General features: G+C 43.6%; 1 protein-coding gene across 1 annotated transcript in view; it reads left to right on the top strand.

Moving 5' to 3' along the window:
• LOC128459271 (alpha-1,6-mannosylglycoprotein 6-beta-N-acetylglucosaminyltransferase B) overlaps positions 1 to 25,245 on the top strand; it is a 50,702-nt gene that overhangs the window by 8,484 nt on the left and 16,973 nt on the right. The window contains exons 3-8 of the mRNA XM_053444395.1: positions 5,441 to 5,585; positions 10,419 to 10,528; positions 12,320 to 12,393; positions 13,394 to 13,561; positions 15,597 to 15,761; positions 19,208 to 19,377. Of these exons, the coding sequence (XP_053300370.1) occupies positions 5,441 to 5,585; positions 10,419 to 10,528; positions 12,320 to 12,393; positions 13,394 to 13,561; positions 15,597 to 15,761; positions 19,208 to 19,377 (832 nt within the window). The remainder of the gene's footprint in view (positions 1 to 5,440; positions 5,586 to 10,418; positions 10,529 to 12,319; positions 12,394 to 13,393; positions 13,562 to 15,596; positions 15,762 to 19,207; positions 19,378 to 25,245) is intronic.

Raw genomic sequence — 25,245 nt, 5'->3', positions numbered from 1 at the left:
CATTAATTTAATTTAATCATCAGTAAATCATCAATAAAATGATTCTAATAGTGTTTAAGCTTTTATAGCTCGAACACAATGAGACCATACTGCTCACGATCTGTATTAAACCCAATAACAGCGGCTGTATTTGTTTATTTTGGGTACTTCCATTACGTCTCCTCAGAATATGTGACCGCTCGATGTGTCACTGGGAAGGTTTTGTGTTTTTATAATGAATCCTTGAAACTGTAGCCTCACACGAGTCTCTTATTTGTCTACAGTTGAGTTTCGGCCATTTGCTTTGTTCAAGGTAATATTGTGTTGTTGTGTGGTTTGTTGCAGTTTTGCACCGAGTTACCAAGAACAAATACTCAAGCACGGCTATGTGGTACTTTCAAATCATTTAGTCTTTAGAGTTCAAAGAAATAAGGATTGTGACATTTACAGTGATAATTATCAATATCGACTGATATAAACATTGCAACGTGTTCGCCTGCACTGACTCACTTGTTTACCTCCTTTTACCTTTAGCTCCTTTTCTGTCTGGAATCTATCTATCGTTAAACTTTTTATCTTGATTATTGCTATTTGCTTTAGATTAAAATATTCAAATATGCACAAAGAAGGGAGATTGATTTTGTCTACCATGCAACAATAGTGTTATTTACATGTAACTGCATCAAAAGTATTTGTACAATCGTGTAATAACTCTGACACAGCTCATTCCCCCTCATCAGTACTTTTACTGCAAACATTACAGTAGTTTCAGTTACAATACTTTAAGGAAACTGTTTTAATACTTCCACTGGTAGTGTCTCCATGTGGTTCACTGACGACCTGTTTGGAAAGTGCTGCTATTTAAAAAAAAGGTTCTGCCTGTTTAAAGCAATATATTTAATTATGTTCAGGAGGTTATTAAATTTCAAGTGGACATAAATGATGTCATGCACCTTCTATCTAAGTGATGAGACACACGTATAATCCAGTGTGGAAGTAGCTGCTGGTAGAATTAGCCCAGTGTAGTGAACTGCCATGCTCACAGCCTCCCTCTGAGATAATACTGTGCTTCAGTCCACACGGACAGGAAGCTGTTGCACTGAGATGCACTGCCACGCTTTTTAAAGCCCCCCCCCCAGGGCTGCATGTTTAAAGAACACAAGAATAAGGCATCACGCAAAGTGTTGTTTGCATGATTTGTCCATCCCGATTTTTGTCAAGGCATAAAGACGCTTAAATTAGATCATTGGCCAGAATTGAGGGACAGTTCTTGTTCACACAATGCATTTTGCTGCAGAAATATGAAAGACTTGTCCATGAAGCATTAATATCGCTGTGTTCGCGGTCATCTACCCATCTGTTCTGCAAAAGGCTGTCCTTGTGAATATTCAATACTTCCATTTGTCAATGGACTTGACTCTTGCTTTCTATAAATCAAGTATCCCCATTGAAGCGTCCAGATGAAAGCCTCTCTTAAAAAGACTCTCTTCCTTTGACTTTTTGCGGGGGATGTTAATCTGCGACCGGTGAATTCAGAGTTGAGAGACCATATTCAAGTGATCCATAAACAGACGGATCGATAACCTCTCACTGTTGGACACTTATAGCCATTCACACCCTGGACGTATATACAGATAATTGACTCGGATGAAGAGTCTGTGGAAACGCCTGAAGGATGAGCTTCATACACCAGCAGGGCTTCACCAGGGAACTTCTGACGCTTAGCAAAATACTAATCCATCAGTCATGAAGGAGGCTTCGGCTGCAGGGGCTCAGTGAGGCAGGGTGAGGATAAAAAAAAGCAGGACAGAATAGAGCAGGTTAGGTAAAAGGCAAAGGTCGGTGATAAGAGCAGCTGCCGGTCAACAAAGAGAAGAAGGCCCGGACGCTGAAGATGGAATTGGATAATAGACAATCTGGTTCAGGTTTAAACAGTATTATGGAGCAGATGAGAGATTTAGAGGCCGACGGAAGTGCAGGGATCAGGTGAGGGAGGAAAGGTCGGGATATGAAAGGTGGCGTCTGAAATAACATTAAGATTACTGGGTTTCAGTTAAAGAGCAGAGATAAGAAGCTCTGGCTGTGAACATCGACTGCACATCCAAGTGGACTTGGACGTGTTCAAGAAACACAAGCGAGTCCAGGTGCCTGCATTTGATCATCAGGAGCCAAAATATACAAATATGAGATCAACCAATCACAAGTCACTCCTATGCTGTCAATCATAATGTTGCACCCTGTTCTTATAGGATCAAATAACTAGGGTTGCAAATTTCCGGAAACTTTCCGGAAACTTTCCATGGGAATATTAAGCTCGGGAATTTTGGGAATTTTGAAGAAAAAAAATAGGCAAATTAAACGCTGAGCAATAAAAATATCATTCAAAACTCTATTTTAAAGATGTATGGAATGCAGCACACGCTGCACGTTGAATTTCAACCCTCCACTGTGCATTTCTCCATCATAAGTTTCGATAGCCTATTTCTATTCATTTATCCATCAATTGTAAAATATTTTTAAAAACGATTCCAATTGTTTTGCTAACTATTTATATCTTTGGCATTGCTTTAGTGTTTTTTTACAAGCTTTTTTCTCATCTAATTCTACAGAACATTGCCACGTGCACTATCTCATGTGTGGAGACAGAAGAAGGAGAGGCTGTGTACATTTGCAAATACGATGCAAAGACCTATGTTAAGAATGACACAAAGATGCAGAAGCATATAGTCAAGTGCCCAAAGTTTCCTCAGGGCTAAAATCCGCCTATGACAAAACAAAATGTTTATATTTATGTCTGTATATGAGAAGGTAAATACAGTTATTATAAATTACCCACACAATTTGCAGTATATTCCCGTATATTCCGGTTAATTCCCATGGAAAGTTTCCAACTTTGAAAATTCCCGGAATTTTGCAACCCTACAAATAACTAATTACAACCAAACTGAATGAAAAATGATCAGCTGGCCATGCATCAGTGACAACTTTACCTAAATTGATAAATATCCTTTTTGTTGTTTGACTTTTTATGTTGGTCTGTGTCCCAACCACTAACACGGAGGAGGTTAGGAGGTGGAGAATGAAATGCTTTGGCTTCACTCTTGGGGTGGCGCCATCATGTCGTCAATCTTTATTCACAGTCTGATCAGGACCTAGAGAGACTGATCTGGAAGCTGAAAGCGAATGTTTAAAGCTTGAAAAATAATGTGTTAGGTACATTAATTGTATTCAAGGTTATTTCACAGTCCTCAGTCCAATCATCCGTCTTCTTGGACTGAGCAGCTGTAGCTCAGTTTTCTGCATGGCAGCGCGTGAAGCCACTGACTCTCTGCGGGCGTCTGTTGGCGGCTGGCTGGTCAGTGCTGCACCGTGGACGCAGCGGGCGACGACACAAATGGTGATTTAATTGGAATTTGTTCACGATATCGATTTGTGCTGTGACACGTCCGGAATTGAGTCGTTAAATGAGATTAGCTGCTGCTAAATTGGCCCTTTATTAACCAGCAGATGAGGGATCACGCAGAGGAGCACACGGGGGCCATCAACATGCTGCCGCAGCGCCGGCCACATGCCGGACCGTCCATTAGCCGATGTTCCCCATGAGAGGCCGGAGCGAGGCGAGAGCCGGCCCGAGGAACAGTCGATTGTAAACAAATAAGGTTGTAAAGATGTGGTGTGTGTGTAGGACGGCTGCTCGGTGGCAGTTATAGTGATTTAGCAGCACAATGTTCACGAGGAGCGTTGCGGTGGAGTTGCTCTTCCCACACCAAGGCCCAGAGGCTTTGATTGGATTTGCTGCAGAAAACACACTGCGGCTGAATCACGATATCCCAAATCTACTTCATGACCCCGAATAATTTAGTTTTTTTTAACACAGAAATCCTAAAAAACAAATTAAGTTTTACGGGGGTGGAACTGGTTTGTCCTGAGAGCAACAGGTTGGGTCGGCACACTGATGTGTTGCCCTGCAGTTCCTCCTTTTCTATCTCCAATCTTTTTGAATGTATTGTTAAACTGGGGATATAAAGTTGCAAATGTGAATTGAAATCCATTTAGTGTCTTCTCTTTTTTTCTTCTGTCTGGAGGAAAAAGAAATGTTGTCTAACTGCTGAATTATTCATCTTCCGGACAGTTTCACTGAAGATATTCTGGAAAAAGACGGAAACTGTGCAAAGAGGGAGCAGAAAATATGAGCAGGCAATAAAAGGGGAAAAGATCTGGGGGAATATCTGGGCTTTCCTTAATATAATTCACTTTAAAGCTTTAAAGTATAACAGTGAATTTCTTTCTTTGTTGGTAATTCTTCCTACCGAGCTTCTTCTTCTCTTCCATTTTTAAACCTCAACAAATATACACACACACGGACCCAGAGAAATGGGAGATTTTCTCCATCTCCTTATTTTATTTGCTGGTGATGTAATAGAATTTTCTTCAGTGAAAGGTGGCTTTAGCCCGGGCAGTGACAAATGAACCCTGACAGGGGAAGTGGGCCTGCACACATTGCAGTTTCTAAAGCGTAATGCAATTGATGGGGGAACACTGAGAGGTGAGGCTTGACTTTCACTTGCACGACGTGAGGCTGCTGTGGGTTTCTACCACTTCCCTCAGGGGTGCAGACCCCGGATCAGGTCCCGGGTCCCGAGAGTGTCTTTGTTTATCTCGATTTCTTCGCATCTACTTCATAAAAAATGCACGAGGACCTTCTGTCTGAGGCAACAAGCTAATTGTGTTTACTCTGCAGCGAAGACGCATGGGAGGCTTTTGGTGATTTTGAATTCTGGGGCAGTTACGCTCTGCATTTAGTGTCCATCAAATAAGCCGGCACCGGGTCAGGACCTCAACACGGTGGCTGTGGCGTCTGTAACCTGCGTTGACCTTGTTGTCTGTAGCTGCAGGGTCTGTAATTGACTGGGTTTTCTCCAACGGCCTCATTCCGGTTTACCGACGGTCAGGCTGTTATTAATTTGAGCGAAGCAGGAAGACAAAACCAATACTGTCGGACTAATTTGCCCGCTCCTGTGTTTTGTGAGAGCGCCTGTTTGCCGGCGAGCTGCTGGTTTACTAATGAAGGAGAAAATAAAACAGAAACCCGGCTGGAATGATGTTTTAAAGTGAACCAGCAGTAAAAATGGAGCATAAAATAAATGGGATTTAAAATGTGGCCTTGGTTTTCTACATCAGTGCTTTTAAACTGCGAGCACAGTAAATCATTTCAGAGAGAATGATTTATTGCTGTGTTTGTTTTGTGCCTGTGGCTCTGTGGTCTACATTATATAAAGCCAATGTCATTCTATAAAAAATGTACCATGTCATAAAAATGTCAAATTCATTAACTTACTCATTAATTTAATTTATAACTCACTTCTCGTTCCTTCTCCTCTTCGTCTTCCTCACACTCTGTGTAAACATCTGCCTTCATCACAGTGGTTGTGTATTACAGTGACTCTCTGTGTCTTCTCAGTGCTCGGGGGCCAAGAGTCTCGGGGGGTGCTGAGGAAAATCAGCGACATGCTGGAGGTCATCATGAAGAGGATGGACACGCTGTCCAAACTGGGAAACACCACAGACAGCCACAGACTGGATGAGCTCAGCTCGGCCCTGGACAGGTACAGCTTGTGATGTCCATATCTCCTGTGTTGCTCATTAGGATTATGAACAGCACTGGTTAGTCAGCTGGACACAATGTGACAGACAGGCTGCCGTCACTGAGGGTTTGTCCCTGACAGTTCTGCGGGGGAGGCGGCTCATCACCTGCACGATCATCAGAAAATTGCATTGCAGCGGGTTTGTGGGGAAACGACTGGGCTCTTGGAAAGTAATGGCTCTCTCGCTGGTTTGAGCTCGTCTCTGTCTCATACACAATTTTGAAAAACCCACGAAGAGAAGTAGTCGAGTAAAGTGGGTGATTTGAATTTGGATACACTTTCCGTGCAGGTAATTTAGCTCCAGCTCAGGAGCCACAAGCTGTGATTCTATGTCCTGTTCCATCCGCTGCCTATGTTGTTAAATGTCACTGAGAAGCATCCATCCACATATCATCTCTACTGTTTATCCTCTGAGGCTCGCAGGGATTCTTATAGATCCATTTACTCTCACGTACCCACCTATGGTCGATTTAGAGTCGCCCGTTAACATAACCCCAGTCTGCATGTCTGGAAAGAAGCTGGAGTCCTCGGAGAAAACCCACACAGACCAAGAGAGGACATGAAAACTCCACTAGGATAGGACACAACCAAATAGGGACTCAAACCAGGAACCTATACTTACTGGTATTTTTCTACTAGACGACCAAATAGCTGCAAGCGTCACATTTGAAATCATAAAAAATAATTAGGGAATCCTAAATTCTACATATTTTTATAAGTGGCTTCACAAAGAATCTGAATAATCTCTTGGCTCTAGCCATATTGTTATATTGCTTAGATTAGTGAGTAACGTTTCTTGGAGGTAAATATCCAGGTGCTTGTACAGATGTGATCCAGCTGTCATGGCAGACGTCCCTCTGGTGATGCCCGTCAGCAGTAAGGCTGCTCGTTAACAGAACAACGCTCCAGGTTAAAAGTCGCACGGTTTAGTTTTGCTCGTGCTAGAAAGTAAAAATCTGCAGAATTTTATTTTGGCGGAGAAGGAACCGTGGCTCAAGGCTGTCAGGGACGAGCTGGAGGCGCAGGTCTGCAGAGCGCTCTGTCTCGTTCGCCAGCCTGAGATGAAAACATGGAGGCTGAGGTAGACCTGAGAGATTCAGAGCGAGGAAAGAGGAAGCGGGGGCCAAGTGGAGAGCCCGGGGGGGGGGGGCATCCCAGCAGAGGAGACGCTGTGAGGAGAGCGGTGTGCCGAGGAGGCCCGGTGTGTCGGAGGAGATATGTGTTGGAACAAACTCTGTCCCTGCATCCCTAACTCCCTGGGCAGATGGAGACATGAAAGAGACGGTCAGGGGTCCTGCTGGACAAGTTGACGGTGCCCAGAGTGGTGTGTGTGTGCACCACCCCCCCCCCCCCCCCCCCCCACCAACGTTTCTGCCTTTGCTGCCTGTTTTCACTCCTTCAGTCCTCACAGCCGGGAAGCCTCTCTGCAATAGAGTCTGCACACATAACATTATCAACCTCTCGTGAGGCATCGAGAGGTTTTGCAATAAGAAATAAGATGAATTTTACAATATGGCTGCAAATAATGAGCAGTGACAGAAGAGACGCCTGAATCCTTTCCTTTCACAAGCCTCGGGGGCAAAATGTGTATTGTGCTGTGGCCAAAAAGCTCCACGTATAATTATATTTTTTCTATCTGCTATTTGATATTACACTCGCCAAATTGAATTTTCTCTGGAAAAGTGCCCTGTGGATATGCTCTCAGTCACACAGTTCTAACAATCATTTAATTGGCCTCTCAGGGACTGGAACGGGAAATGTTAACGGAGGGAAAAGGCCAAATAGTTTTTAAACCAACACTTAAACTCGCTCAGGTGATTAAAAAGCGCTGCACGGCTCAGGGTTGGGGGGCGGGGGGGTCGACCCCCAAAGATTAGTGTGTGATCTCCGGGCAGGAGAGAAACTTTGTCCAGGTGGGGTAATGTTAAAGAAGGAATCACGTTTTCTAGCGTGTAGCATTTAGCATTTGGGACGAATCCACGTGGGACCACAGCCGTCTGTCACCGTCTGATAATCTGTGTTTGAACTCGTATCCCAGTGTAATTGGCAATTCATTTACTCTGACCTGCTCGGTCTACAGGGGAGAATGAAATGTTTTGGCCTATTCCCACTCCCTCAGTTTCTGGGTACTGCACGGAAACAAAATAAAATTGCAGTTTAGGAATATGTTTAGTTACGCAACACATAACAGTGAGATTGCTTTTCCCCTGAGAAACACACAGAAATACATTCAGACTTTTTACTGCTCGATCTGAATCTGGGCTTGAACCACCGTGCCATTAGTTTTTCACGAGTTTCCCCCGGTTTACATATTCAGAGCAGTTTAACGAGCAATATAAATTCCAATAACGCTGCTACATGAAAAGAGAGCTCATTAAAAATAAGTCATTTCCCTGTTTGTTTTCATGTAGAAACAGACCGAGGCAGCACTTCCATGGATTCGTAATGGTTTGATTCCAACATTGTCAGCACACGACTTTACAGTCAGGCAGTGATGTGGAGAAACTTTGGGGTCAAATTTGACATTTTGTACTTTTGTTGTTGAATGTCAGATTTGAAAAGAATTTTTTACAATGACAGAAAAACATCAATTTGAGGCGAACATGGTTTTTTTTAGCCTCAGTGTGTCCTTGATAATTGAATTTCTCTTTCATAGAAGAAAAAAAATGATATTTTCAGTGATATTAAAAAATAATTGAAATATTTTTGATAAAACTGGTTTCCCTTAATGACTGTGCCATGCTCCAGTCACCTAACTTGTTTCCACATAAAGCCTGAGTTGTCATATGGAGCGTGCACGTCCACAATGAAAATCAATCATCTATAAACCCACAACACTTTGTTTGTAGAGTGGTTTTCATACAACGCAACACAAAACGCTTCATAGAATAAAAGCGATAAAAACTCACAACCAGCCGTCCGCCCTCAACCGCTCACGGAGCAAAACAATAACTGAGGAAACTCTATCGTTACATCTCATACAGTCACAACGAGAGCAGGTAAACAAAGATAAAATAATAAAATGCTAACAGAGATTAGATCAGTGTTGCTCAACCTCACAGGTTATCAGGAAAACACCAATTCACTCCTGTAGTTCAACTTACTGTGCCAGGTTAAATATGTTGGTACACACTGCACATCACTTACTGATGAGGTTATTTTTTTATTGATTGTTTTTTAAAGATGTGGAATATGAAATTCAACAACTCATTAAAGTAATATTTTCTTCTGTAATGAGGCCTTGATGGTGAAGAATATATAGTTTTCATTAATGACCCAAGGAACATGGAGCTTAAACAGAAAACAGGTATTTATTTACCTCCATCAGTATTTCAGCGGCTGGGACACGCTCGCTGTGGAGATGAGGGAAGAACCTGCTTCTCCTTTATGGACGAGGCAAACTTGAACTGAGTTTATTCATCTATCAAGGACAAGGACACAATTATATGCTCCTGTACACTGTACTCTATCATGTCCTGTTTTATTGATAATATTGTCATGTCCACTGGTGGTCGAGGCATCAACTAATGGCACCGAATGGATAAAAGATTTCATTTTTATGACATTATAAATAGTAATGTATCAATAGACAATCACCACAATCGCTTAATTAAGTTAAGTTTAAGTTTAGCTTCATTTCAGACTCATGGTTCCATATCAATATTTAAAAAATAATGTAAATAGTCACTAGTTCAGTATTTGTGTCTCTACTAGTTCCATAACGAGTTCCACTAACTCCACTCCACTACTCACTCAGTGGGTTTTTGTCGATTCAGGTCAACGTGACTTTTTATACATTCTTTCTTTCTTCGGGACTCCAGCAGGGAGACGTGATTTTTCCTATTTTTCACGGGATTATTCTATAATTTATTGCATAAATCCATTTAGCATTAATGTAGGCAGTCGTGGTGCTTTTCCTGAGGTGCTGCAGTTTGGAAAAAACTTGTGTCTCTTTACTTTGACGGATCATTGTTACCCAGAAACATCACAGATTGTTGAGATGGCTTTTTTTATTTTTTTTCACCTTGCAGAGCGGTTAATGCTCCACGGGTTTGTTTCTGGTGACACTGCACAGCTGCACGTCCTGGAAAGTGTTTTGATAAACAGGCTCCGGAGTGAAATGAAACTTTTACCAGCACCGGGATCCCGGACCGAACAAAGCATCGGATCATTTTCTGTTTCTCTGTTTGTCGAGCCGGAGCGTTCCACAATCTCCCGGCACTGTTACGATGCATTATCACGAATCCTCTTTCCTTTGTACCTCTCCGAGTTTCATCCCTCTCTCTCTCTCTCTCTCTCTCTCTCTCTCTCTCTCTCTCTCTCTCTAGTCTAAATATTGCTTCCTCTTCCTTCCATTGTTTTGCCAACAGCTTACAGAGGTCAAGTGCAGCGAAACACATTTGCTTACAGTTTAATTGACTTCAGTTCTTATTTCTCCCCCAAGGACCCGGCTCTAATATACTGACTCACTTTTCCATCTCGACAAATAAATTATCTGTCACTGTTTAAAAGCTTTTTTTCCATTTCACGCTTCGAGTTCTGGACAATTAGCGTTTCTTCCACCACTTTGTAAACGGTGGGAAAACAAAGCAAACGGCTGTTGGACGATGGAAGAAAGAAATATAACTTCCTCTTTCTTTAGAAGACGCCTGATTGCAGTTTATAGAGAATTCAGGTCAACTACATGACATGATGAGTGTTGCAGGAATATTTTTAGACTTTCACTTCCTGTGTGTGTGTGTGTGTGTGTGTCTGTGTGTGTTTGTTTGTGTGTGTCCTTATGTGTGTGATCAGGATTCAGCCTATAGGGCTTGTGGAGCGCATCCAAGCCATAGCCCAGAACATGTCTGACATGGCAGTGAGGGTGGAGCAGATCCTGCAGCGCAATATGGCCAGCAACAGAGGTACGACACACATGCACGCAAACAGACACACACACACACACACATACACCTTCCTCCCACTGCCCCGTCACACCTGGAGAATACTAGAATACTAAACACAGCTGCAGCCCCTCAGATGAATCCTCTCTGTCCATTTCCAATCCCGAAAACACTTTCCCACTTTACTCCACGACTGTCGAGCCTGAATCCAGTCGAGCGCTCGAACGCACAATCTGTGTGGAACATGCAACTTGCTGGTTGATCCTATAGAACATGACAGACGTTATTCACGGCACATTACCCGTCCAAATACCAAGTCACTGTTGTGTCTCAGGGAGAAGAGAGCTTTTATGCAACACACAGACACACAAACAGACACACACACGGTGCTCCATCTTCACCACATAGCATAACCACGTGACAGCGGGATGTTTAAATCACTGGGATGAATTACCGCCTCGTTAATGGGATCCAAGTCTGTCGGCTTTCTTTTTATTAGCCTTCATTCTCAATTTCTTTATCGGGCGCCGAGCAGAGTTTTGCGGACGGCACAATTTAATTTACAATTCAATTCCCCTCTTGTATCCACTACACTGCACTTTACGGCGGGAAAAAAACAGTTCAGCTCACGGTCTCATTAAAGCGTGTGAGATAATTTGTCTGTTGTCATAATGTCTGATATCATTTGGCTCTGAACCCCGGCTCTGTTCTGACAGCGGCAGGCGGTGGCACTTCTCCCTGCGAGAGGTCTGCTGTTATCATGCTAATCAGACAGAATGGATGGCAATTATTTGTGTGTGAGCGTGCTCCTCGCCGCTCGGCAGGATGCAGGCGGCCACGCTGCCACCGCTCCTTTAATGAGGCTCGGCCGCTCTGAGCTTCAAGGGGGAGAGAAATGGAGGGAGGAGGGAGGAGGGAGGTGGAGAGAGAGAGAGAGTCAGCTCAGCTGCAGAGGGAGACGGGAAGAGGGGAGAAGATTATGATTTTTTTTATGAATCACACTTATGCAATCTATCTATAGTAAATCCAGCCTGTGGGTTGGATCAGGGGCCCGGCCTTTCAGCAGGGGAGCCCCGGGGTTTCATAAGAGCCTCTTAGCATCACTCTCCATAGCGTCCCTGTTCCTCCAAAAGGAAGGAACGTATATTAATATAGGCTTGTAAAGATTTATTATTTTTCACCAGGGGGACGGTCGAACCATCTGAATATAAACGCAACAGATTTTCACCCAAACTTGATGTGAATGTGAATATTTGGGTCGACTCCCCTGCAGCAGCTGAATCCTGCCTACCGGCCAAATAGGGAACCATCTTTATGGATGTTTTAAGAGGGTGGGGGGGGGGGGGGGGGGGGGGGGGGTGGTGCCGTCCTCCTGTCCTTTTCGATGCGACTGAGTTTCAACTATGGATTTCATGATACATTCAGCAGCGTTAACGACAGGATGTTCACCTGCTGCACACACACATTCTCTATCTCCACATTGACAGGCTTTTAAGGGGCATTCATTTTGAATCAATCAATCAATATTAACCTTTTAGTTTGTATCAATCACCATTTAAGTGCTGATACAGTTTATCTGTAATTTACATCTATCAATTTTATGGTGGTTGGTTTTGTGTAGCAGAATTACACCTCTTCACTTTCCTCCTTGTGTTTGACTATTGTGTTTTTGAAAAAATTCTGCTTCGAATTTTGCCGATTTTTGCCAGAGGCTGACTTATGTGGTATTGTGTGTGTGTGTGTGTCTGTGTGTGTCTGTGGGTGTGTGTGTTTATGCCTTTGATAAATACCCTGCATTTCTCTTTTCTCCAGTTAGGGACGGGACATTAGGACAATGTGAGACTCCTAAAGATCCCCGTTATCCAAACTGTGTCAGCAAGATGGATGTAAGTCTTCATATCTCACTTTGGTCCCAACAATCTAACACACACGACAACACACGTCCCCGTGTCCTCTGTTGATGACTCACCTTGGTGCGACAAGATAAGAGGATGTTTTTAAAAGCTCCTCGGGAGATCTGGTTTAATCCAGCAATACATGGATGCATAAAAGTGACAGCAAAGAGGAATGAAATAAGATGAAACATAATTTTATAATCACACAATCTACAGATATATTGTGTGAATTACAGCCTTTAACGCATTGTTAGAAATAGCAGCAGAAAATGACCACGTGTGCAGTATAAGTATAAGGTAAAGTGTGTTTCTTGCGATAATTGCCTGGAAATGAGGGAACTCGAGAAATCACGACAAAAGGTGAGAACAACACGCACCTTCTGTACGATATTCAAGAGCAGTAACTAAAAGGTCTGTATGTATAGAGGTAAAAATACACACATGCAGCACACTATTATTATCACAAACATGTTTATGGATGACGCAGGCCTCCATTAATCTGCCCGTCAGTGCCATGTACACTGCACATGTATTATGTGCAAATCAGAGACTGTTCCACCTTGTGTGCTGCTGATGGAGAGTTTGTGTGTGTGTGTCCATGTCAACTAACAGTGGGTAAAAGATTTTTACAGAAGGATTTTTATGTTCACGATGTTACAGATGGTTCTGTAGTTAATACAAAATGGGCAGATGGGTCTAGACCGGAAACTCAGGACCTGAACTGGGTGAGGGAGATAAAATAAAAACCATAATAGCTGATAGCATAAAAGTACTAATTCTTTTCAAATAATGTAATTTGTAACACAATTTCAGTACTTCTGTCGTTTATTTATGGTTATTGACTTAAAAAGCCTTTCAGCTTAGGTTGTGCAGATTTTACAGATATGACGCATCGGAGGATAATCCAAGAAACAACATTACAGTGAGCAGAAACACCAATGTAAGCACTTTAAGTTACATTTTAGAGAGATAACAGATTTGGTCTTTCCAGTGGATGCGCGCCCGTTGGACCTCGGATCCGTGTTACGCCTTCTACGGTGTGGACGGCTCCGACTGCTCCTTCCTCATCTACCTGAGTGAAGTCGAGTGGTTCTGTCCCCCGCTGGCCTGGAGGAACCAGACCGCCACGCCGACCCTGAAGCCTCGGCCCAAGACACAGGTAAACGCAACTCTTCAATTTAGACTGTAGAGATGATAAGATGAGATAAGATAAGATATGATTAGTTAAAAATCAACCTTTTTGATCCCCTGCCAGGAAAATTCTCTTGTTAAAGGAGTGGATGGTCAAAACCAGATAGACAAGACAGCAAGTGGATGTACAAAATAGAATAGAATCCAAAAAGTACACATATGTACATAATATACACCTTTCACTGCAGAAATAATACTATTATATGATACTAGATTATACTATCAGAATCAGAATCAGAATCAGAAGTATTTTATTGCCAAGTACGTTTACACCTACAAGGAATTTGCTCTGGTAATTGGTGCATACAATGAACATAGGACATAAAAACGCAATAACATAAAAACGCAATAAATACAACATACATAGGAAAGGCAATAAAAAATAGAAAACCAGTATATATTTACTCACTGTTTACTACTTATTTACTCACTTTTTTCCAATATTTATACAAAGTAACATTTATTTTGACATAAACATTTCTGAATAAAAATATATAGAAGATAAAAGATATAAAAAGTGAAGTAAAAAGTGAAATGCAAAATGCAAAACAGTAAACAGTGTCCGATTGCAATATGCAATGTAATGCAGTATAATATAATGTGATATGATCTTTGCAGGCTGATAAAACAGGCTGATGACTCATGTCCAGCTCTGAGAAGTGAAAATAGGACGTGACCGAATTTGGGATGAAAAAGTGTGAATAAAGCTGTTTGTTTGTTTTTGTCTAACACTGCAGCGACACAGTGTTTGGAAACTATTATCTGAGTACACAAGATCCACTGTCATGTTCTCCTCATCACTCGCTTCTGGCAGCAGCTGAACCTCCCACTCTACCTTATCTCTCGCTGGGTGTTTGCCGTCTCTTCCAGTTTTCATCGCTGCTTTTTCACATTTAATCTTTTGGATTCTCGGCTTTACCACACGCTGCTTTGTGCTTATAATCACTCCTCAAGGTCTCAGCCGCCGTTTGCCTCCCCCCCTCCCCTGCTCCCCTGCTCCTCTCCTCAGAGTAATGTACAGCCGGCACAACAGGCCCTGATGCAAATGTGTTCTGCAGCTCCACCGTCGGGCTCTAATTGGCAGCTTGTATTCAATGATACTAATCCAGAGGCGTCCCCTGGGCACGCTGCATTTTGTGCTGTGCCACACACAAGTTGCTTTCCAGGGCAATATTTCACCCACATTGTGCGACTACAGTGCGGCGCTGCATATTGATTGTCTTGGAGATGTGTGTCCGAGAGAGACACTCTGTGTTTTTTTTCCGTGTGTCTCTTCTGTATATATGTTTAAGTCTCCTAGGCTTTTCCCCATCCACTCGCTCCATTGATTGACACTCACATGCTGGTATTGGAGTGGGATGCTGTGATGATAGTGTGCAGAAGGAGGAGATTCAAAATGAGAGCAGACTATTTATGAGGAGGATCCAGGAATCCCTCAGGCAGCCTGTTAGAGAGGCCTCGCCCAAGGCGCCAGCCGATAACGAGACAGGACAGCACGCGCTCCACCGTCTCAAACGAAAATAGCTCCACTTGCAGAAAACAGCCTTACAACGTATATTTTTCTAGTGTTCTGCACCTTTCTGCTTTAGGTCAAGGTATGAGGTTTCTGCTGCAAGAGTTCTGCAGAACACTCGATGGAGCACAAACCTCCATCAAGGCCCAACACAGTCCCCTCGTGGAACAACGTTTAAATCCACTAGATCTGGATTTTTATCTGGATCTGCACCATAAACATCAGTCTACTAAACGTGATTCTTTTCATCGAGATCCATGAATTGTTTTCTGAGAAATGAACGGATGCACACCTAACCACCAAAACCAGTTTATCCTTTGGTTGTGTCCCACCACTCCAGAAAATGTCATCAATATCAGTTGAGCTAACTAACAAAATAAACAAAGGCGAAAGCATAACGTCCTCGGCTGAGGTTATGGAATCATATTGGATCATCTCTTTTCTGCCCTCCTGATACTTTCCAGTAATTTGTCTTGCTCCCGTCCACCAGGCGGTCTTCCGGTCCGACATCGGGACTCTTCTGGAGCAGCTCGGCACCGGGAAGGAATCTCTGAGCTTCATGAAGAGACGCATGCGCATGCTGGCGGCGCAGTGGGCCTCTGCCGCACGCCGCCTGGACGACAAGCTACGCAATCTCTGGAGGGAGCAGAAAACGGTGAATATGAGAAGTCTTCACACCCGGAGTTACATCTGCACACAGCGGAGGATGAAAGGGCAGGGATGACAATCTGTTGGGTTTCATCTTTTCAAAGTGTGGCGGTTGACAGGCAGCAGAGGCACTAACCAGTAGAAAGGCTTCTCTGTGTTTCAAGAGATTTTGTTTTCTTATCCCCCCCCCCACACAACACTGGAGACATATTCTTCCGGCCTTCATTTGATGAAAATCCATCTGTTTAGTCTGAAGAATCCTGGCGCAGGATGTTTGTGGATCACACAGTTCCACCACAGACTTTAAATCCCAGCATATAAGACTGAAACCATTGATCCCGCCCAGACCAGCATTACCCTGTTTAATCTTTGGCTCTTCTTTGTGAATCAGTGCAGGATCACAGTTTGTCCAGTTGAAGAAATAAGTAGAAAATGATGGAGAGTAATCACAGGCCCTGATTGGCTCTGGTGCACTGGCTCACCTGACAATTACAGGGATGTCTAACAACTCCCTGCTGGATCAAGAAAACAAAAATCTAGTTTTTATCCTTGATATTCGGACTGTATATTCAGAACATGCACAGTAAAGCACCATTTTCTTTCATGTTATAAAACGTAACTGAGCAGAACAGCCACATCACTGCAGCAGCTCAGTGTTCCAAGCTTCCTCCCTTTCATCCTTGGATTGCAGAGTTATTTTTGTGGCTGTTTTCATGTGTTAATGAAACAGCGAATTGTTGGAACCGTCATCTGTGGCTGCCTGTGAGATGCCAGCAGGCCTCTTTGCTTTTCAGCCTGGGTCCACACCACAGAGGTAATAACTCAGTCACTGTCGGCCGGTTATTAAATTCACTTTCAAATCCACAGACATTTGAATATGGTAGAAAATAGGTGACTGCAGATTCACTCTTTATCGCCTGGATCACATTTCATGGAGCATTACAGAAAATAAGCAGGTCAAGTGTGAGTGGAGCTGTCGTGTTATTCAAAGGGGAACGAGCAGTTGAGCCAGAAGTGGAACTAATCTTAGATGCTTGTTCCTACAGGGCAGCTGTCCGACCGTCATGTGTGGTTAAGTGGGTGTAGGATTTAACTTCTAAGTGTTTGAGATCCATGTATGGAGGGGAGACATTATGATTCTGGTATTCTATCCATCATCGGTCCTGAACACACATTTATATAAAGATGTCTCCTCTTCCTCCCACTGTCCAGAAATGAAGCCAAAAGATCCCTGATACAAACGCTGCCATCGTGACTCAGTCGTTGGGAGAACTAGAAATAACCAGTTATAACCAAACTTACTGGAAACATAACCACTTGGATAAACATCGGTGTGATAAGAGATACCTAACATGGCAGAAACACTCTAAGAAAAACATTGCATGTGTCTTTGACTCTTTGTTTGGTCCATTTCCCGTGATGTGAACATTTGTCCTGAACTTGAACCTTGATTCTCTCAAGGTGTTGAGGCAAAGCGGGTTTTGTGGGCTCACAGTCACACTGACCTTTGTGTCAGATTTAATTAAATCACAAGAGCAAAAACATGTTTTGTGTTTTATGAAGTCACAGAGAACTTGAGCTTCAAACAACAAAATCTGTTCATCTGAGCATTTGTACCAAATCCAAAGAAATTGCCTTCGAGGCGATCGTGCTCACAAGAATTGGACGATTTGAAAAACACAATGTAACAATATATCTCTGATTATCTTCGGATTAAAAATGTTTTACACAAATCCTAAAACATGAACTTGATGAGATTTGGGCTTCATTTAACAGAAGCTGCTTTCCAGACACATAATAAGAAACGTAAAGCAACATAATGTTGAGTTTATTTAACATGTGTTGAAGACCAGGACTGCACAGAAAGAAATATGGACATGGATATATATATAAAAACAAGAAATAAGCCAATCTGGCACATTTCACAGGTTTGTTGATGATTCACTCGTCTCTGACCCTTGTCATTTACACATTTACATTCTGTACGTGCATGTGTGGAGCATCATATAAATACAGCACAGTTGAATGTGGTCCGAATCAGTAGCTGTGTATTGTGTTATAGTTTTTTTTTCTCTAACTTCCTCCATCTGCTCCAAAAGCAAAAATGAAACATGAGAAATTAAAGAAATCAATTTGCTCTGTTTTGCAGACATATTATGTGACATATTCAAATTGTATATCATTTTCTTTCACCGGCCAGTTTTCACTTGGATAAATGTGTTAATGACATTACGCTCTTCCCAGAGGCCTGCTCCCTCCCCACGGTGGAGCAGGCAGTGTTTATTGTAACTGTGTGTTTGACAGTAATGGTTTTTGTCCATTAACCAGACCCCGCGGCCTCGGCCTCCATCACTGCCACTCGGAGTCCCGTTGAGAAACAGAAATAGACTGATTTGTGGAGAAGAGCAGATGTTTTATGGAACATCTCAGGCCAACCTGTTCTTTCTGCTCCTGTCTCTCTCCTCTCAGCTCACCTCCCTCTTAGAGAATCTGTTTTCAGCTTCGGAAAATGTAATCTTTCCCTGAAGCATTAGCATCAGTGATCTGTCACAGACAAGAGCTACAGATCTCTTTCCTCTCACACTATCTGCTTGGATCAATTATCTTTATGAGGATTATCATTATGTTTACTTAGTTCTTTGACCCTGAATTAAGCCTCCACATTCCATCATCTTGTTTTTTGATCTGCAAACATTTGGTATCCATTTCAAAACTAAAAAACTGCCATTGAGACATTTCTAACTGTAAGTCTGAAAAAGCATCCATTTGAAACCTTGTGAAACCCCATTTACATTTTCATGAATTGGTTTAGGAAGGTAGCATATAAGAAATCTGAAAACAAGGTTTGTTAGATGATAAGTTAAAGCAAAGCGTGTCTCCTCACACAGGTGTTGTTAGTCAGATATCACTCATTGTCACAAATAGCTAAATCCATCTGTGGTCTATAAAGTTTTTAAAAGTAACTGAGAAAAAAAAATGCCTCCATCTGTTGAAAAATTTAATTTTATTATGTGGTTAATAGCTGAGAACTTCTATCTTCCCCCCATCAGCAATTAAAGCGCTCGCCTGTCGCTCTGCATATCAATTAAATCCTCAACAGGTCACTTTTCGACTCTGTGCACAGATGATTGTGTTTCTTTGGGTCTGCATTGGTAGAAATCATTTATTTTTAAATATCTGACATCACTGATCCATGACAAATATTTGAAACTAAAAATATGCGAAAATTGCTTTCACGAGATCTCAGTGATTCACCACGCAGGCTGAAGATGGAAGAAACAAAACTCAGATTGATAAACACAACGTCTTGTTCTCTACAAAACTTGTTGCTGCGTCGTGCTCCACTCTTCTCTTCTTTTCTCTTCTCTTCTCTTCTCTTCTCTTCTCTTCTCTTCTCTTCTCTTCTCTTCTCTTCTCTTCTCTTGACTTTTGTTTTATTCCCCTTGAATTCAGATTCTCGTCCATGTGGGCTTCCTGACGGAGGAGTCCGGGGACGTCTTCAGTCCCAAAGTGCTGAAGGGGGGTCCGCTGGGCGAGATGGTGCAATGGGCCGACATCCTCACAGTCCTGCACGTGCTGGGGCACAACCTCAAGATCTCGGTTTCTCTCAAGGAACTTCACGGGTAGGTTTGAACCCCTTTCCTCTCCGATTCTGTTATTTTCTCATATTACTCTGAAGCTGGTGGAACAAGACACAGATCTGTGAGGTAGTGTCGGGGCATACGTGCAGGAATCATCTTTCTCTTTGAGTGAAATGTTTTTTTTCTGGACGCTCTGCAAATCGCAGCACTTTTGCCCTACACGCTGTTTCCCATCACCTCTCGCCACACACAGTTAAGCTATCTCTCTCTCTCCTGCCGAGTGCCGTGTCAACCTGAGGGCTCGACAGCATCTCTACAGCCTGTGCACGTCCCTCTGTTTGAGATAAGGTGCTCGTCGCTCCTCACCACAAACCCAAGTCCATATGCCAGCAGACACACACACACACACACACAGACACACACACACAAACATGCACAACGTGTCTTCCAGTCAGACATAGGAAAAGGTTCCATCTAAAAATATAAGACTGTTGGTGCAGGCTCAGCGGGTGTGCTTTCTCGTGCCGTGATCCTCCTGCTCAGGCCTCACGTGTACAAGACCTGATTTGCCCTTGATTCCTTTCCGCTGGTTGGTTTCTGTGGAGCTGCAGCAGATGATAATGTGTGCTTGTTATTGAGCAGCTGTATCCATCGCTGCAGGGAATGAGGTAAGGGGCATTGATGAGTTAGAGCCGCACTTTGATCTGAGATTCCCGGCTGTGGAGAAAAGCTGCTTTGATAAGAACAAGCTGTGGACACCAGTGAGGTGGGAAAGATGGCGCGGGAGGAATTCTTCCGTGGGCCCTGCTGTTATTTACCCCACTAATTGGTGTCATGGAGTCTTGAATCAACGCGGTCGGGCTACCTGGGGAGCGTGTTAGGAAACTGGGGAAGTTTCAGACTCGCAGAGAAACATCAGCCAAGGTTAGGGGTTGTACTCTCTAGTAGATTAATGTCTATAGTGTGTGTGTGTGTGTGTGTGTGTGTGTGTGTGTGTTTGTATGTGTGTGTGTGTGGTGTATTAGTTTATAGACCGTAGTGATTTATCCAAGTGTGTCCATTAAGGCTGATATTTCCCTCTAGTCTTGACGAAATGAAAAAAGAATAAAAGCTGTATATGTAAAGTGTTGAATACAAGTATCTCTATATCTGATTGTATTCCGTCCTTTGCTTTTAGCCTCTCAAGACACAGCCCAGTGTTTACACCCCCCCCCCCCTCTTTTTAATGGCCGTCCTAAATATTGTCCCCGTTAATGGCACATGCCGAACATCCATAAACCCCTTCTCTGTGACTGTTAATGAAAAGAGGGAACACTTCTCTACATCCCTTCCTCTGCCTCTCCCACGTGCCGTTAAATTGACAGATCGTTATGTGGGCTGTGCTCCCACAGATTCCCTCCGGCTCCGATCTATTTACATTCTCTGCTCTTCACTTTCCCACCCAGGCTTTGTGAAAGAAGCCGCTGTGGTTCTTGCGTGGACAGGAACCCCCCCCCCCCCCCCCCTGAAAATTAGCCGCACTGGGAGCTCGGCTACAGCGGGAGTCATAAGCTGTTTCCAGACATGACCTACGGGGGAAATCAGGAGGATTGGCTACACGGTTTACAAGGACGCGTTCACAACAGCAACAAATCCTCATGTTCATTAAAGGGAGACGTGGAGCAGCCGGGTGCAGCAGGCGGAGGCAGGAAGTGATGTAGTAACTCCACTGTGGAGATCACGTGGTTTTCTTTACAACACACAGACTCTAATCACCACAAACTCTCTACACATCTCTGTCAAACATGAGTTACTACTCACCTTGACGTGTCGTGTTTAGGAAAATGATTATGACACAGTTACCCACTGTGAACCCTGATAAAGACACACCAGGTACATGTGGTCTACTGGGAGCAGCTCTGCCATCTGGCCTGACTTTGTTCGTAAGGTTGGATCTTAGCATTGAGCTTAAACCAGGAGGTCGGGCGGAGAAAGTCTGCAGAGAAGGTCGCACTCGGAAATTGGCGTTCACACATGCACCTCCTCTGGAGAAAAAATACAGAAGAACTGCGGAGTTCAGTGCACGTACTGAAATCAGCCAGACTCTTACTTTGCATCACATAATTGGCTCTAATTGGCAGCGCTAAGACTCTCTGGTGGCTTCAGTGAGTAAACACTCCGGCTGGCGTCTCCCTCCCCTGCGCTGTCCTGCTCACACAGATCAGCTGCTCCCTCACGTTGCTTCCTCACAGTGAGATCCCAGCTCACTTTCCCTGAAGCAGCTTCTCCTCTCTGGACACAAACATTAGTCTTTTCTCTCTCTCCACACACTGCTGCAAGACCTCCTCAAGGGATGCACTAATTATAGCACCATGGACCTATTGTAGTTATTTAATTGTAATAATGGTACGTTTGCAGTTATTTTCCAGTTTTTTTTTACTTCAATCTCCATCAACCAGCTAGACTTTATCCATCTAAAACTTTTCCTACTAACAATATAACACAAATATATGAAGTGTTGGTTTCTTACGTAAAACTAGAGAATACACATGAAAAGAAGTGGGTGTAAACCCCACGCTATAAACTTCTCATGTGTAGTAAGTTAAACTAAGAGGATGTTTCAGGTGTTTTACATAGAGCACAGGGGGATTTACATATCGCCCTGTGTGCAGCGGACGGCCCAGCTCTCCATGTAAATCATCTAGATTTGATCACATTTAGGAAAATGATTATGACACAGTTGCCAACTGTAAACCCTGATAAAGATACAACAGGTGCATGTGATGTACTGGGAGCGGAGCTGGTTGTAGCTGTGGTGGTGCAAGAAATGTGGCTAATCATCTAATTCGAAGCTGTAAAATTCAAAAGATCCCTGGTGGTGCAACGAATGCTGGAAACATTCAAAACGAATCCATATTTAATCATCGGAAGCCATTTTAAAATGTGTATTTCCTATCACGCATTTTATCCGCTGGTACTAATTCAAGAATTTGAGAGCGATTCACAGTGAGACATGATTGATTTCCAGCATCTGCATTATTCACTGCGTGTGGACAAATCTGAGACTACGAGCATTATTCATTCACGACTTCTCCAAACCCTCCCGTTCCCTGCAGTGAGAGTCGGGGCTCGAGACGTGAACCTGTCTGACAGGAAGTCGGGTTCGTGAAGTGAAAAGTTAAAAGACGGATCTCCACTCAGAAGCCTGAGTGTCGGTAATAAAAGAACAAGAGAAGCGGTAAAGTCTCTGTCTCTCATCTCCCCTGGATTTACTGTAATCGAGGTGGAGTCTCCAGAGGCTCAGACATCATTTCTGTCAGTAACACTGGCACTTGTCGCACTCTGAGGAGAGGGATCACCTCCCCCCCCCCCCCCCCCCCAACCGGCAGTTTGCAATGCGGTGAAGAGACAGCTGTTACTTCCGCTTAGGGATCCCCCCCCTCATCTCCTCCCAGTGCGACATGGGTAATTAGCCAGCGACGGAGCATGACACCTCAACACCTGAGGAGCGAGGAAACGGAGGCGGGGGAGCTATAAGAGGGGAGTCGGGGGGTGGGGGGGGCTGCTGTCAGGTACAGGTAGTTCTGTCAGCAGAGCGGAGAAGCATTGTGTGCCCACACTTAGTCGGGTTGTCAGCCACAAATAATCTGAAGAGACACCCGGTATATTTGATTCACCACCATTACAGTCATGATCTGTTCAAACTCCCAGTCTCCCAGTCTCCCTGTGTTTCTGTCCCACACTGATGCAGTTCCACGTTTCTCCAGCATCCGAGCGCTGCCTCTGCGTAGAAGCTTTGCCGACGGCGTCTCTGTATGAACCGTCTTCAGTGATGCACTTGACAGAGCACATTAACACAGGCCCCCGGGCAACTCCCTCTGTGTTTCTCTGTGGCACAGCCGAGCGTTGAATCGTGTGATCGGGGACTTAAAGAAACAATTTAAGGAACGTGTGACTGGGGGTCAAACATGTCTGAGATTCCAAAAGAAAGTTGATATCAAAGGTGTTTTTTGGGCCCGATGCAGCAACAAAGAGCTTCAATATACCACCGGCGTCGGGTTGAGGTTCATTTTCAGAGCGTGAATACTTAAATATAATATCCTCCACTGTGCTCAATAACAGCAGAATCTCTCTACAGCCTTTTGTTGTAACTTTGTTATTTCCGTAGGTTGAAATAACATTAGAATCTCTCGCTGTAACAGGACTTACACACACTCTCCACTTTATTACACGATAATAACCATTTTCCTTTATCCGTTGTGGCAGCAATAACCTTTTTAAAGGGAACAGAAAACACTGCAGAGTGTGGCTCATCTACACAATTTGATTATACGCTCCACTTCACGCTTCACACAGCAATACGCAGCCACACCAGAGAGATTCGAATCAGGCTTCACTCAGATGTTATGTCCCTGCGCACAGACACACACATACACACACACACACACACACACACATACACACACACACACACATTGTTTTTGCTGCAGCATAAGAACACGATTTACCACAGCTTAAGAAAATAAGGTCCTCTTGTGATGTGCCTCCAGAAAGAGAAGGAAGAGAAAACAAACGAGTGCAAAGGCAAACTGTAAAATCAATTTTTCCCCCCCAGATGGTTGTGTTATTGATGCCCCCCCCCCCCCATAAACGCAGTTATCTTTCAATTTTTTTAATGAAACCAGAGAATAATGAGTTACTTTTCACGCGTGCACAAAGCTGGACGACACAAAAGGGAGACGGCGTTTCCAATGTGCTCTGTTTTTTTAAATGAGCGTGCACGTCAAAGTGGACCATCAGCTTTGTGTGATCATGGCAGTTACAGCATGTGAGTTTTTTTTGTCTCCTACCACTATCCTGCTGTCCTATGTAATGGATTAGCATGCCAGACCCCCGCTCCCTGTGCCAGGCCGTCTACACACACACACACACACACACACACACACACGTACATCCCTCCTCTCTGCCTCATTCTCCTCACGCTGCCAGCCCTGCACCAGCCTCAGCCGCCTAATATGTGCCTGGAAATCTTCCACAGCCAATTCCCCTCCCTGTTGGATATTTGCGTTCTTCCTCTGGGAGGGAATGCGGTGGCGGCTGTGGAGCGAGTCTCTCCCTGTTTCCCCCAAAACCAGTGAGTTGCCATGGTGCCTGTGGGCAGCCGTGACAGAATGGGAAAGTGGGCCCGCTGGAAATCTCTTTTTTTTTATTTTATTCTCTCTGTGATCTTAGCAGGGGTCATTAAATCAGAGCTATTGTGTTTTCATGTTTTTGAATGAATGGTTAATAGAGTTGAATTTATTTTACTTGGTGATACTGAGTGTGTAGCTAACCTGTGATCCAACTTGAGCCTCTCTGCCAAATTCAGTGTCATCCAAAACCGATTAGAAAACACATTTAGAAGCAAGAGGTTGCATTGGAGCGACACGTTACTTCATTTTAATGAGTCCTGTACCTCCATCCAGGTGGGGGGGGGGGGGGTGGTGTTAAGTGGTGATACAGGAGGGGGTCTGTGTCGTGTGCAGTCCTGAGTGCCGAGCGTGTGATGGCTCTGACGTCCATGTCTGACATTTTGGACGTGTGTGTGATGATTTTAGAAGCAGTGTGTTTCTGTGTGTGTGTCTGTGTGTGTGTGTGTGTGTGTGTGTGTTTTGTGAAGTCTGTGAGTTTGTGATCATGTTGAGAAAACAGGTGCAACAGTACAGCAAAATGGGTCGAACCATTATGTTACTGCATTTTCATCATTTCAGACTAAACTGCATTCGCTGTGTTCATCATAATTAGCAAAATGGTCACATATCTTAAGGTTCTGATTGAGATGTTTATCATGGAGGTGTAAGCTGATTGAACTCGAAAGTTTTGGCTTCTCATTGGATTTGTTCAGATAATTCCAGCCTTATCCTTTTAATCTTCTGTGTGCTCCTGAGAAGG

The sequence above is a fragment of the Pleuronectes platessa genome, chromosome 16 (genome assembly GCF_947347685.1).
Source record: "Pleuronectes platessa chromosome 16, fPlePla1.1, whole genome shotgun sequence".
Classification (NCBI taxonomy): Eukaryota; Metazoa; Chordata; class Actinopteri; order Pleuronectiformes; family Pleuronectidae; genus Pleuronectes; species Pleuronectes platessa.
This window is presented reverse-complemented; position numbering and strand designations above follow the sequence as displayed.